The sequence below is a fragment of the Calidris pugnax genome, unplaced genomic scaffold (assembly GCF_001431845.1).
Source record: "Calidris pugnax isolate Ruff unplaced genomic scaffold, ASM143184v1 scaffold4, whole genome shotgun sequence".
NCBI lineage: Eukaryota > Metazoa > Chordata > Aves > Charadriiformes > Scolopacidae > Calidris > Calidris pugnax.
The window spans coordinates 1636894-1647448 of record NW_015090781.1 but is presented as its reverse complement, the minus strand read 5'-3'; the positions used below and the strand labels follow the sequence as shown (position 1 = coordinate 1647448).

At 65.3% G+C, this 10555-nt stretch overlaps 2 protein-coding genes across 2 annotated transcripts; both read right to left on the bottom strand.

The window, feature by feature from the left end:
* Positions 1–418: 418 nt before the first annotated feature.
* Positions 419–5113, bottom strand: PYROXD2 (pyridine nucleotide-disulphide oxidoreductase domain 2). Its single transcript, XM_014958305.1, has 16 exons — positions 4819–5113; positions 4280–4299; positions 3941–4034; positions 3788–3861; positions 3530–3676; positions 3242–3395; positions 2980–3041; positions 2769–2866; positions 2248–2389; positions 2022–2156; positions 1859–1931; positions 1596–1752; positions 1330–1484; positions 1062–1168; positions 846–966; positions 419–617 (listed from the first exon to the last, which is right to left on the bottom strand). The coding sequence occupies exons 1-16, from the start codon at positions 4985–4987 to the stop codon at positions 547–549; spliced, it is 1779 nt and encodes a 592-aa protein (XP_014813791.1). The 5' UTR covers positions 4988–5113; the 3' UTR covers positions 419–546.
* Positions 5114–6145: 1032 nt separating this feature from the next.
* HPS1 (Hermansky-Pudlak syndrome 1) lies at positions 6146–9192 on the bottom strand. The gene is made up of 10 exons (XM_014958233.1): positions 9153–9192; positions 8195–8362; positions 7943–8119; positions 7804–7871; positions 7556–7678; positions 7387–7452; positions 7037–7181; positions 6839–6952; positions 6622–6704; positions 6146–6366 (listed from the first exon to the last, which is right to left on the bottom strand). Exons 2-10 carry the CDS (start codon positions 8360–8362, stop codon positions 6204–6206), a joined length of 1107 nt encoding a protein of 368 aa, XP_014813719.1. The 5' UTR covers positions 9153–9192; the 3' UTR covers positions 6146–6203.
* Between the last annotated feature and the right edge of the window lie 1363 nt (positions 9193–10555).

The window sequence follows — 10555 nt, the reverse complement described above, 5'->3', positions numbered from 1 at the left end:
TTTTGGGTTTAGGGGGTGGTCCAGGCCAGCCTGGGGCTGGGTGGCTCTGGCCAAATAGTCCTGCAGGCACCTGAGCCTGTGTAAGAGGAGAGGTTTAGGGGCTGGTTGTCCCCATTCACTGCTCTGGGACATGCCTGTGCCCTCCAGCAGCTCCCCAGGGGCTGCATCGGCAGGCACAGTGCAGATGGCACAGTGCAGCCCCCCACGCCACTACAGCAAGAGACACACAAAGAGCTGTAAAACTGCAATGGGAGTGCTCCAGGCAGAGCCTAGGATGGGGTTTATTTCCTCAGGTACATGTGGGGGCTGAGCGAGGCTCGCCATGGCTGCCATGGGGCTTGCCATGGGGCTGGGAGCAGCCACGTGTTCAAGAGGACAGTGGCAACTAGGAGCACCCTGCCAGCCTGCACCCCCCGGCTCTGGGGGGATGCTGCTGCCCTGCAGTGCCCAGGAAGCAGATTGGGGACGGGCAGAGCTCTGCGTTGGGACGGCACGGTTTGCTCCTGCCACAACCCTGCACAGGTGAAGCTGGTGGCACCGCTGCCATCACAGGCCCCTGAAGTCCTCGAGGGCCACTCGGGCAGCATTGCGTCCTGCTGCTCCCATCACTCCTCCTCCTGCCAGAGAACAGGATTTGGGCTCAGGGGGCAGCTCCAGCCCCAGGAGATGGGGCCCGGGGCTGCACCAGCAGAGCCCCTGTGAGGGCAGAGAGGGGAGGGGATAACTCTTCCCCCCACCACAGCCCCCCTGCTGCTCTCGCAGTTCTTCCACACACCCTGCTCCCCCAGCATCCCATCTCCTGCTCTCCTCCTGAAGTTCCCCAGGAGGGTCCCAGCCCTACTCACCGGGGTGGGCTCCGCTTCCACACAGGTACAAGCTGGGAATTGGGGACCGGTAGCCCGAGTAGGATGGTGCTGGCCGTGCAAAGTACAGCTGGTCCAGAGACATCCCTCCGTGGAAGATGTTCTGCAGGCAGAGCTCCATGTGAGCTGGCTGTGCCTGGCCAGCCACCAGCACTGGCACCAGAGTGATGCTCAGAGACAAGCCCACATGACACCCACCCCACCGGGCAGCCCGAAGATCCTCTCCAGGTCTGGTGGCGTCAGGATGTCCCTGCCGATGACGGATGCCTTGAACCCCGGGGCGTAGGCTTCAATGCAGTCAAACACTGGAGAGGGACGAAGGGACTGGAGGTCAGTTTGGGGGGACATGGTGGCCGGACACTCAACAGCTCCAGGGTGGCTCTGCCCATGGAAAGGCCCCGGTGCTCCTGGTGTTACCCAGGCCTGCGTAGGTGTCATTACCCGTGCCCACGTACACGTTACGTACCCCTGTCTGCGTAGGCGTTTCTGGCCTGCTCGTCCCAGGGCCGCCCGCCTGCCAGCACAGAGGGGGTGTACTGAGTGAAGAGGGACACGACGTGGCAGCCCTGTGGGGCCAGCCCCGGGTCCAGTGCCGAGGGGATGCAGAGCTCGATCATGGGCCTGGGGGAGCAGGACACCAGCTGGGCAGGTGGAGGAGGACCCCGACACCCCCCGCCATGGCTGTCCTGCCCCTTCCCCGGGACGCTGAGGTGTGCCAGTGCAGTCTCCTACCTGCTGGAGGGGTGTCCATTGGTGGCCTCAGTGAAGGCCTGGTGCAGGAGGTGGGTGCTCTCGCAGTTGAGATGGATGGAGCACTGGTGGTGGGGCAGGGGCCGGCCGTCGCGGGCGTTGGGAGCAGCCAGGAAGCTGGGCAGCCGATCCACGGCCACTGGGCACAGGGAGGAGGATGGGGAAAGGGGGACACAGGGTGCTGAGCATGGCACCAGTGTCCCTCCAGCGGGAACAGCGGCAGAGGTGGCCCCACTGGTACCTACCATTGATCTTGGTGACAGGAGAGCGCGTGTCCATCTGCCGGATCCGCTGGACAAAGTCCTTTGGCAGCTCCTCCTGGGGTGGGAGAGCCCAGCAAGTGAGGGGGACAGCCCGGTCAGGGGACACCACCCCACCAAGCCCCTGCCAGCCCCGCGTGTGCCCTACCTGGGGAGTGAGCTCCAGGAAGGTGATGTGGGGGGAGGCGTTGGACAGCACCAGTTTGCTCCGCACCTCCGTCCCGTCCTGCAGCACGACGCCCTGCGCCCGCCCATCCTTGCCCAGCAGCACACGGGACACTGCCTGGGTGAGCGGAGGGGACAGGACCTCACCGAGAGCATCCCTGTTCCCCCCAGGCCACCCACGCACCTCCCTGTGCCCAGACACCCCCTACCTTCTCAGTAAAGATGTGGGCTCCCCGGGCAGCCGCTGCAGAGGCGATGGCTTGGGACAGAGCCCCCATCCCACCGGCCACGTAGCCCCAGGCTCCCCGCCGTCCCTCCAGCTCGCCCATCACGTGGTGCAGCAGCACGTACCTGCAGCAGCAGGACCCAGGTGAGCTGCCAGCCGAGGTGACAGGCCTGTCCCCTGCGTCTGTGGTGCCACAGCCCCCATAGATGGGATCGAACCAGCTCGGGGGATGCCAAATCAGTTACAGGGAGCACCCACCGGCCAGAACTTGACCTGACCTGGGGACAGAGGTGTCCAAACAGCAAAGGGACAGTGGGCACTACTCAGGAGAGCCGTATGGAAGGGACGGTGGGGGCAGCCCCTTGCCCAGCTCCAACCCCTGAGCCACTCACAGCTGAGCAGGACACAGGGTGGTGGGGCACAGCAGAGCCAAGGGGCTGCCAGCGCAGAGGATGGCACAGGGGGACGGTGCAGCCATGAGGCCCAGGGGGAAGGGACCCTCACCCACTGCCGGGGGTGTGGGGGCTGGCCATGGCTCCAATCACCGCGTCAGTCGCCAGAGTTGCCTTCAGGGGCTCCGACTCAAACCACTGATCCAGGATCTGGCCCAGGAGAAAAGGAGAGTGCCAGGCTTGGGGTGGGGGGCTGCCACAGCACCCTCACAGGTGGGCAGGGAGGTGGCTGGTGGCTCTGCTCTGCTGCTGCTGGCACTCACCTTGGAGATGGGGGCTGTGAGCACCTCGAAATAGCGGGGCAGCTGCCGCCCCAGCACCTGCCCTGGGGGTGCAGAGGCAGCATGAGAACTGCACAGCCCTGCCAGGGCCGGCTCCCTGTGCCCAGCTGGGTTTGGGGACAGGCAGGGGGCGAGCCTGCTGCTCTGCCAGCCCAGCTGCGCCCTGGGAAGGAAGGAGCATCACCCGCTCCAGGTGTGGGCAAACACCCATTGCCCTCAGGGTCCCCCAGCATCCCAAACGTACCTGCCCGCAGCAGGGGCTGCAGGGCTCGCAGGGCCCTGATCCGCTGGAGCAGGGACCCCTGCCCCAGGGCAGCTGTGTCCACCGGGGGGGCGTCCAGCAGTGGGTCGAGGGCCAACACCAAGCCCCCCATGAATGCCTCATACTCAGGGTAAGCCTGAAAGGGGACGGAGGGGGCACAAGGGGGACTGCGCCGTGGTGGGTGCAATGGACACCCCATCTAGGAGCATCCCAGCTGCTCCACTGGGCAGGGCAGCCCCTTGGGGGCAGGGTGCATGCCCCCCCCGGTACCTGGGCGTCCTTCTGGGAGAACTGAGCAATCTGCTGCTGGGTCTGGGCCATGTTGTGCCCCAGCAGGAGGGACTGGGGGGGGCTCCTGTCCTCCAGCAGTGGGGTGAAGGAGTAGGGGTCCCGGGGGAGCAGCCTCAGGCCGTGCCGCTGCAAGGCAGGGATGGCAGGACCCACTCAGCGGGGGTGGCCGGGCAGGGGGCTCACCCTGCCAGGGTGCCAGGAGGTGCCAGCAGCGCAGTTAAGGATGGGTGCCAGTACCTGCAGCTCCAGCTCAGCGTAGATCTGCGGCCGCAGCAGGCTGAGCAGGTAGGATGCCCGGGAGAACTTGAAGCCTGGAAGATGTAGGGCGGTGGGGGGTGCCCGAATCCAGGGCTGGGCAGGGCCGGGGGGACATAGGGTACACAGGGGTACCTGGCACAATCTCCTCCGTGACAGCTGCGCCACCCAGCACGTGGCGTTTCTCCAGCACGGCTGTGCGCACCCCTGCCCGCTGCAGGTAGGCAGCCTGTGGGGAGTACGGCATCACGCTGCCCACCCCTCCGGGTGGGATGGGTCCTTGTCACTCTGAGCACCCTCTCACACACCATCCTGCTCTCACCAGGGAGGGCCCAGCTCCCCACAGCCCTCCAGGAGCCCCCAGCTCCATGGGCCTTGCCACCAACACCCTCCCCTGCCCATCGCGCAGACCCTCCCTGCTCCCCCCCCGTCCCCCAGCGATGGAGGTGACAGCACCCTGCGCTCAGTACTCACTGCCACCAGCCCGTTGTGTCCTGCAAGGAAAGAGGGAGGCGAGCTGAGCCCGACGGTGGGGCAATCCCACAGCACAGGGCACCCTGCCATGCCTGGGGTTACGGGGCTGCCACAAGCACCCAAATAACGGGGTTTTGGTGATAGAGGTGACAGGGAGCATCCTCCCCCATCCCTATAGCCCTGCCTTAATGGTGCAGGGGAGGGGGACAGAAGGGGTCAGAGCAGATGCTCCAGCTGTGCCCTGAACAACCAGCGTGCTGGGAGGGCTGTAACGTGTGTGTGCCCAGCTCTGCAAGGCCCTTGCACCCTCCCTGGCACGAGGAGCACGCTGGAGGGGCTGCAACGTGCCCAGTACCACCCTGGGTCCCCACCTGGCCACCCCCCCTGCCTGCCCTGGGGGGAGCTCAGCTGGATGTGGAAGGTGGGAGGTGTCCCTGCCCAGGGCAGGGGGTTGGAACTCGATGATCTTTGAGGTCCCTTCCAACCCAAACCATTCTATGATTCTATGTCCCCACCAGCTCCCCGCTGCCCAGCGTTACCTGCCCCTATCACCACCGCGTCGTACTCCCGCTGCAGCCGGGGTGCAGACCCGGCGTGGGCCAGCCGTGCTCCCGGCAGCCCCGGAGATGAACCCCAGCCCCGTGGCCAGCAGGAAAGGCGGCCCGTTGCCCAGAGCCCAGCGGCCATCGCCCCACAGTGCCTGGCCATGGCTGCCCCGTGCCCAGCAGCATGGACTTTGCTTTCCTGGCAGAGCTTTTCCCAGGGCTTCCGGGCATGGGGAGGGGACGGGGGGGAGGCCAGGGCAGGGGACACCCTGGCACGGGGCCGGAGGCTGCGTCCTGGGGCTTGCAAGACGCTGAACCCAGCAGAGCGTTGCCAGGGACTTGGGGGGGTAGGGGGCAGAGATTAGCCCCAGCGCTGGGAAGGAGACAGGGTTGGATCCCGTCTGGTGCTCCAGGGAATGCCAGCTGCTCCCCAGCCTGTACCCCAGGAAGGCACCCCCCTGAGACCCCCCCCCAGCCCCTGCTCTGCTCCAGGAGGGAAACCAGGGCTGGGGTGAGGGGCCAACAAGCAGCGTGGGACAGGGGGAGCTTGTCCCCCCGCCTCCAGCAGGCAAACCCAGGGCACAGCCCTGAGAGCAATGGGAGAAGGGGCAGCTTGGGGGTGAGCTTGGGCCTGACCCCAGCAACGTTGCTCGGCAGGGCAAATTCCTGCCCGGCACGATGGGGTAAAGGCCCCACCATGGTCCACTGCTCCCTGAACCACCAGCCCCGGCCCCAGCGAGCAGCGCAGAGCGACAAGGGCAGTAGCTGCCAGAGCCCCTCGGGACTGGCTCCATCCCCGGCCCTGCTCGGGGGGTTTGGGCACGTGCACTGAGCCCAAATATGCTGGGGAAATACAGGAGCTGCCTGGGCTTTACCCCCTGTTCACAGCCGAGCTCGGCCCCGTGGCTATCTGGTGTCTGAGAGCCTGGGTGTGGGGAAGGGGGTGCAGGATGGGCTGCATCTCCCCAGAGCCTGCCAAGCCCCACAGGGCCCCACACCCCACATTCTGGGGGCGAGGAGGAATGGGGCCAAACCCCGGGCCATTCCTCTGTGCAGGTTTGGCTACACCGCTTTGTCTCCAGCCAAAGCCCGGGGTGATGCCAAGCCAACGCTATAAATCCTCCTCTGGAAACACACTTTTCAGCAAGATGGTGATTTGCCAGCAAACTCTCAGCCCCACTCTCCGCCTGTCCCTGGAGACTGCTGGGTGCCAGCGAAGCCCACGGGGAGCGGGGGGGCAGGCAGCTGGAGGATGGGAATTCTGCCGGGAGCTGCCTGTGGGCACAGCCGACGGCACACAGACACCGAAAAAGCAGCCCTGTTGCTGGGATCACCCACACACCCCCTTTAATCCCAGCCCCGAGGTGGCTGAAGGCAGCTCAGAGGAGGGGGATGCGGGAGGGCTCCCAGAGACGCCGGGCCAAGTCGCAGGCCTGTTGGACCACCAGCTCGGAGGGGATGATGCCCAGGTGCACAGTCAGCAGCTCGTAGCACTTCACCACCTCTGCCTGGTGGTTCTTGCTGTAGTAGCGCAGCAGCTTCCTGGGAAGGAGAAGACGGGGTGCTCAGCTGATGCAGCGCAGCCTGGCACCTCCCTTCTCAACACCTTTCCCCTCGCAAGTCTCTGGCAAGGACACAGTGGCTGGCCACCAGCAGGACCACCAGGCTGGGGAGATGCTGCAGCACTGGTACCACCCTGCAGCCACGTCCCGGCAAGGATGGTGTCACCCACGGGAACCCCCGTGCCAGCACAGCCCCGGGCCCTGGCACCAAACCCCAGGGCTGGGGAGGGCTCACCTGTAATAGTCTCCTGCCAGCATCCCGATGGGAGCAGAGTCGTCAGAGAGAACCGGCACCTCCATCACCTCCAGCTTGTAGCCCTGGGGAGAGATGAGAGCAGAGGGGCAGGGAGGGGACCACTGAGGAGCTGGAGCCAACTGTGCCTACAGCCCTGCTCCCTGCCCTCAGGAAGTGCCAGGGGAGCGGGGCGCAGCCCCTTCCTCGCTCCACGTACCAGCTCGTTCTCAAACCAGAGGAAGTAGGAGCAGCAGTAGTCTCCATCCTGCAGCACAAGCGTGGTGTAGCCCTTCTGTAGGTATCGCCGGGCCAAGGCGATCAGGGACCAGACCTGGGGGACAAGAAGCACCTGAAGCACGAGCAGAAAACCCTCCAGCTGTCACACTCATGTGGTCCCCAGCCCCATAAGCAGTACCTTCCTCTTGATGAAGGTGGCCAGGGGGCCCTTGCCCAGCTCCGAGGTGGACTTCTCCGTCACACTGAGTGATGGTGCCATCATCTGCCCAGCTGTGCGGTCCACATAGATGAAGTGCACCAGGCCAGGAAAGTCCTCCAGGTAAGTGGGGTGGGGGTTAAGGGTGTCCAACAACTTTGGTGCCCTTCCAGGACAGCCCCTGAGCCTTGGGGAAACCGCTTTCGCCCACCACCCTCCTCCCCTTGAGCCTGGTGTTGGGGGGACAGGGTCCTCCCGCTCCCACCTCTGCTGCCCCCCTGCCCAGGGACTTCTCCTGGCCGGGCTGGGCTCCCAGCCGCGGGGATGGATATGACACCATGGTGATATTGCGCCTGCTCTTCACCAGCAGAAAGTCCCGCCAGTCCAGCAGCTTCTCCCTGCCAAGAAGAGGCACGGTGAGAGGCCGGGGCCCTCTAAGCCTCAGCACAGCTGGGTGTGGGGCAGCCCCCCTGGGGATGCCAGCCACCCCCACGCACTCACCTCATCAGCTTCTGGGCACGGTCCTGCAGCCCCTGGGACAGGCTGTGGCTGCCGGAGCCCAGGAAGAGCTGGCGGTACACGGAGCAGAGCTGCCGCTTCACGCTGGCCACTGCCTGCAGCAGCCTGAGACAGGAGACACGGACAGCGTGGAGTTTAGTGCCAGGGTCCCCCCTGCCAGAGGGACAGCTGTGCCATCCCCCAGGCTGGGAAAGGTCCCCAGATGCTTTCCCTGGCCACCCTATACTCACTCCAAGGAGTTTGCAGGCTCATTCCGGGAAAATATCTTGTTCTTGAAGTCCACCCAGGCATTCTGCAACTAGAGAGAGACGGGGCTCAGCGTCAGGCTGCAAGGAGGGCAGGACAGGGCCCTTGTGTCCCCACTCCCACCTGGATGTCCTGCCCACTCAGCTTCTTCACAAACTTGTCCATGCGCTGCCGTAGCTCAGCCAGGAACGGGTAGGAGCGTGGGGCTCCCGCCTCCGGCCCCTCTTCCAGCTTCTTCTCCAATACCAAGAAACCATCCAGCAGCTGGTACAAGGTGACAGCCACCTGGGTGGTGGGGCCCTGCCAGGGAGGGGTGAGGTGGGTCAGCCAAGACCCAGCCCACTGTTTGCTTCCCTCACCTTAGAGGTAGCTCACCCTGGTCAGAAGGACAAGGGAGATGCCCGGCCAGAGCGGGAGGCAGTGCATGGTGTGTGGCAGCAAGGGGCAGTAACCCTCCCGCAGGTTGGCATCCAGGAAGATCCTTCTGGGGTTTGAAGCTTCAGGGACCAGAGGCTCCAAGGTCTGGAGCGAGTCCTCTGCCATCTGGAGAGAGAGGAGAGATGCTCAGCCCCCAGCAGGGACAAGACAGCCCACACCGACCCAGGACACTCTGGAGGGACACAGCAATGCCCTCAAAGCTGCAACTGGGCACGACTGAACTGATGGAGCCGGAGGGGCTACGTGGCAAAAAGTCAGCAGCGAGAGAAGTGCCCAAGGATTCCAGCAAGGGAAGTGCCCAGAAGAGCAGCAGACAGAGGGGAAGCCTCTTGCAAAGACACAGGTTGCCAGCACCTTGCACCGAGGCAAGCACTTGCTTGGAGAGAGTGTGTGAGGCTCTGCAGCATCTGGCAGGGAGGCAGCCCAGAAAGCCCAGAGGCAGCAGAGGGAGACACTAGACTGCTCTGAGGAAGCCCCGTCCCCTCTGTGCCAACAGTTGTAGACAGGGACACCGAGCAGTGCCCCAGAGAGGGTGGTCAGAGCTATCACAGTTACGCACAGCAGGAGGGACACAGGGTACACTGCCAGCCCTAGAGCCCAGGGCACCCCCAGCCCCAGCACAGCTGGGGACAAGTGACGAAGACTGGAGATGGCAAAGAGCACCAGGAGAGGCTGAGGAGGAGCAGAGCCAGGAGGGACTGCAGGACCCCATGCTCACCTGGACTTCTGCAGCGTCCGCCTCCCCGGTGCCCAGCATCTCAGCGCCCTCCGACCAGCTCTCACTGCCTGCAGGGAGCACGGCAGGTCGCCCTCCCCTCCAGCCTCCCATGCAGCCCCAGAGCCCCCGTGGGGCTGAGGGGCACGGGGCAGGGCTGCTGCCCGGCTGGGCACTCACCCGTGCTGTGCTCGCCCGGTGAGGGCTCGGGAGTGTAGTAAATCTCGGGCGTGGAGAGATCATCTGTGTCCTGGGGTGAGAAGGGCTGGGTCAGCGATGGGAGGGACATGGGCAGCCCAGCCAGTGTCCCACCCCACAGCTCACGGCCCCGGGGACTCACCTGGTCATCCGAGTCCTTCTCTGCAGCTCCATGGGAGCCAGGGCCACTCACCGGGATGCTCTCGCTTCTCTTGGGTGCCTGGGGGAGCTCCTTCCCTGACACAGGCTTCCAAAAAATAAAAAGGGAAAAAAAATTAAGGCCTGGCCACCAAGACATCACCCTGCAGGGGAACCCCAACCCACGGCCCCCCACGCCTCGCTCTGGAGCACCTGGGGGCCGAGCTCCTCCTCGGCGCTCTGGCTGGGGTACAGGTCCTGCACCAGGAGGATGAGGATGAGCAGGTCAGCGGGGCGGATGGAGCTGGCGTTGCGGCTGCGGGACAGAGAGGGAAGGGTGAGCCGGGAGGGTGAGGGGCTGCCCTGGGGAGGGTGGTGGGGCTGGGCACACCTGGAGTAGAAGGCCAGCAGCTTGGTGTGCACCAGGAGGAAGGCATGTGCCACCTCGTGCCCGCCGCGCTCAGGGCTGGCGTTGATGTACTGCACCACCTGCCGCTCCAGGAACTCGATGCACTGCTCGCACAGCTGAGGGTGGATCAGCCGCTCCACGGCCTGGGGGGTGGGCAGGGGGAGTGGGTGCTGAGCCCCCCCAGACCCAGCCTTGTGGGCAGGTCCAAGCCTCCTCTGTCCCAGGGAGCTGCCCCAAAGTCCCCAGCCCAGAGAGTTTACATCCCGGGACTCCACACAGCCTCCTACCCCTGGGACACCCCAAGGTGGAGGGACACCCCAGGGACACGGTACCTCAACTGCAAAGCTCTGGTCCTCCTCCCGCAGGCGGCTGTAGGTCTCCAGCAGGCCCCGCAGCAGGCTCCAGACACGCTCCCGCTGCTCCGAATCGGCCGGCCGCAACCTGCAACGGCCGCAGAGCGTGAGCCGTCACCTCCCCGGCTGGAACGGGCACCCCAAAACCCAGCTGCAGCCCAGCAGGCAGGTGTCCTGCTGCAAAGGAGGGGTCCCAACTGGGAGAGCTTCATCACTCCCAGCCCCCGGGGGCTGCATGAAGGCACGGCTCGTTGGCTGCCCTGGCACCCCGGCACCCCAGCACCCCGCCATGCCACCCCCTGCCCGCTCACTCCTTGCGGACGAGGTGGGAGTCGAGGGTGACGAGGCCGCAGTGAACCTCCACCAAGCGCCGCAGCACGAAGAGGGTCCGGCGCAGGTCATCCTCGCTCTCCGTCCCGTCGCCGTTCACCGCGATGTACAGGCAGTCCCCGAACTGCAAACCGGCAGCGGGGTCAGCTGGGGGG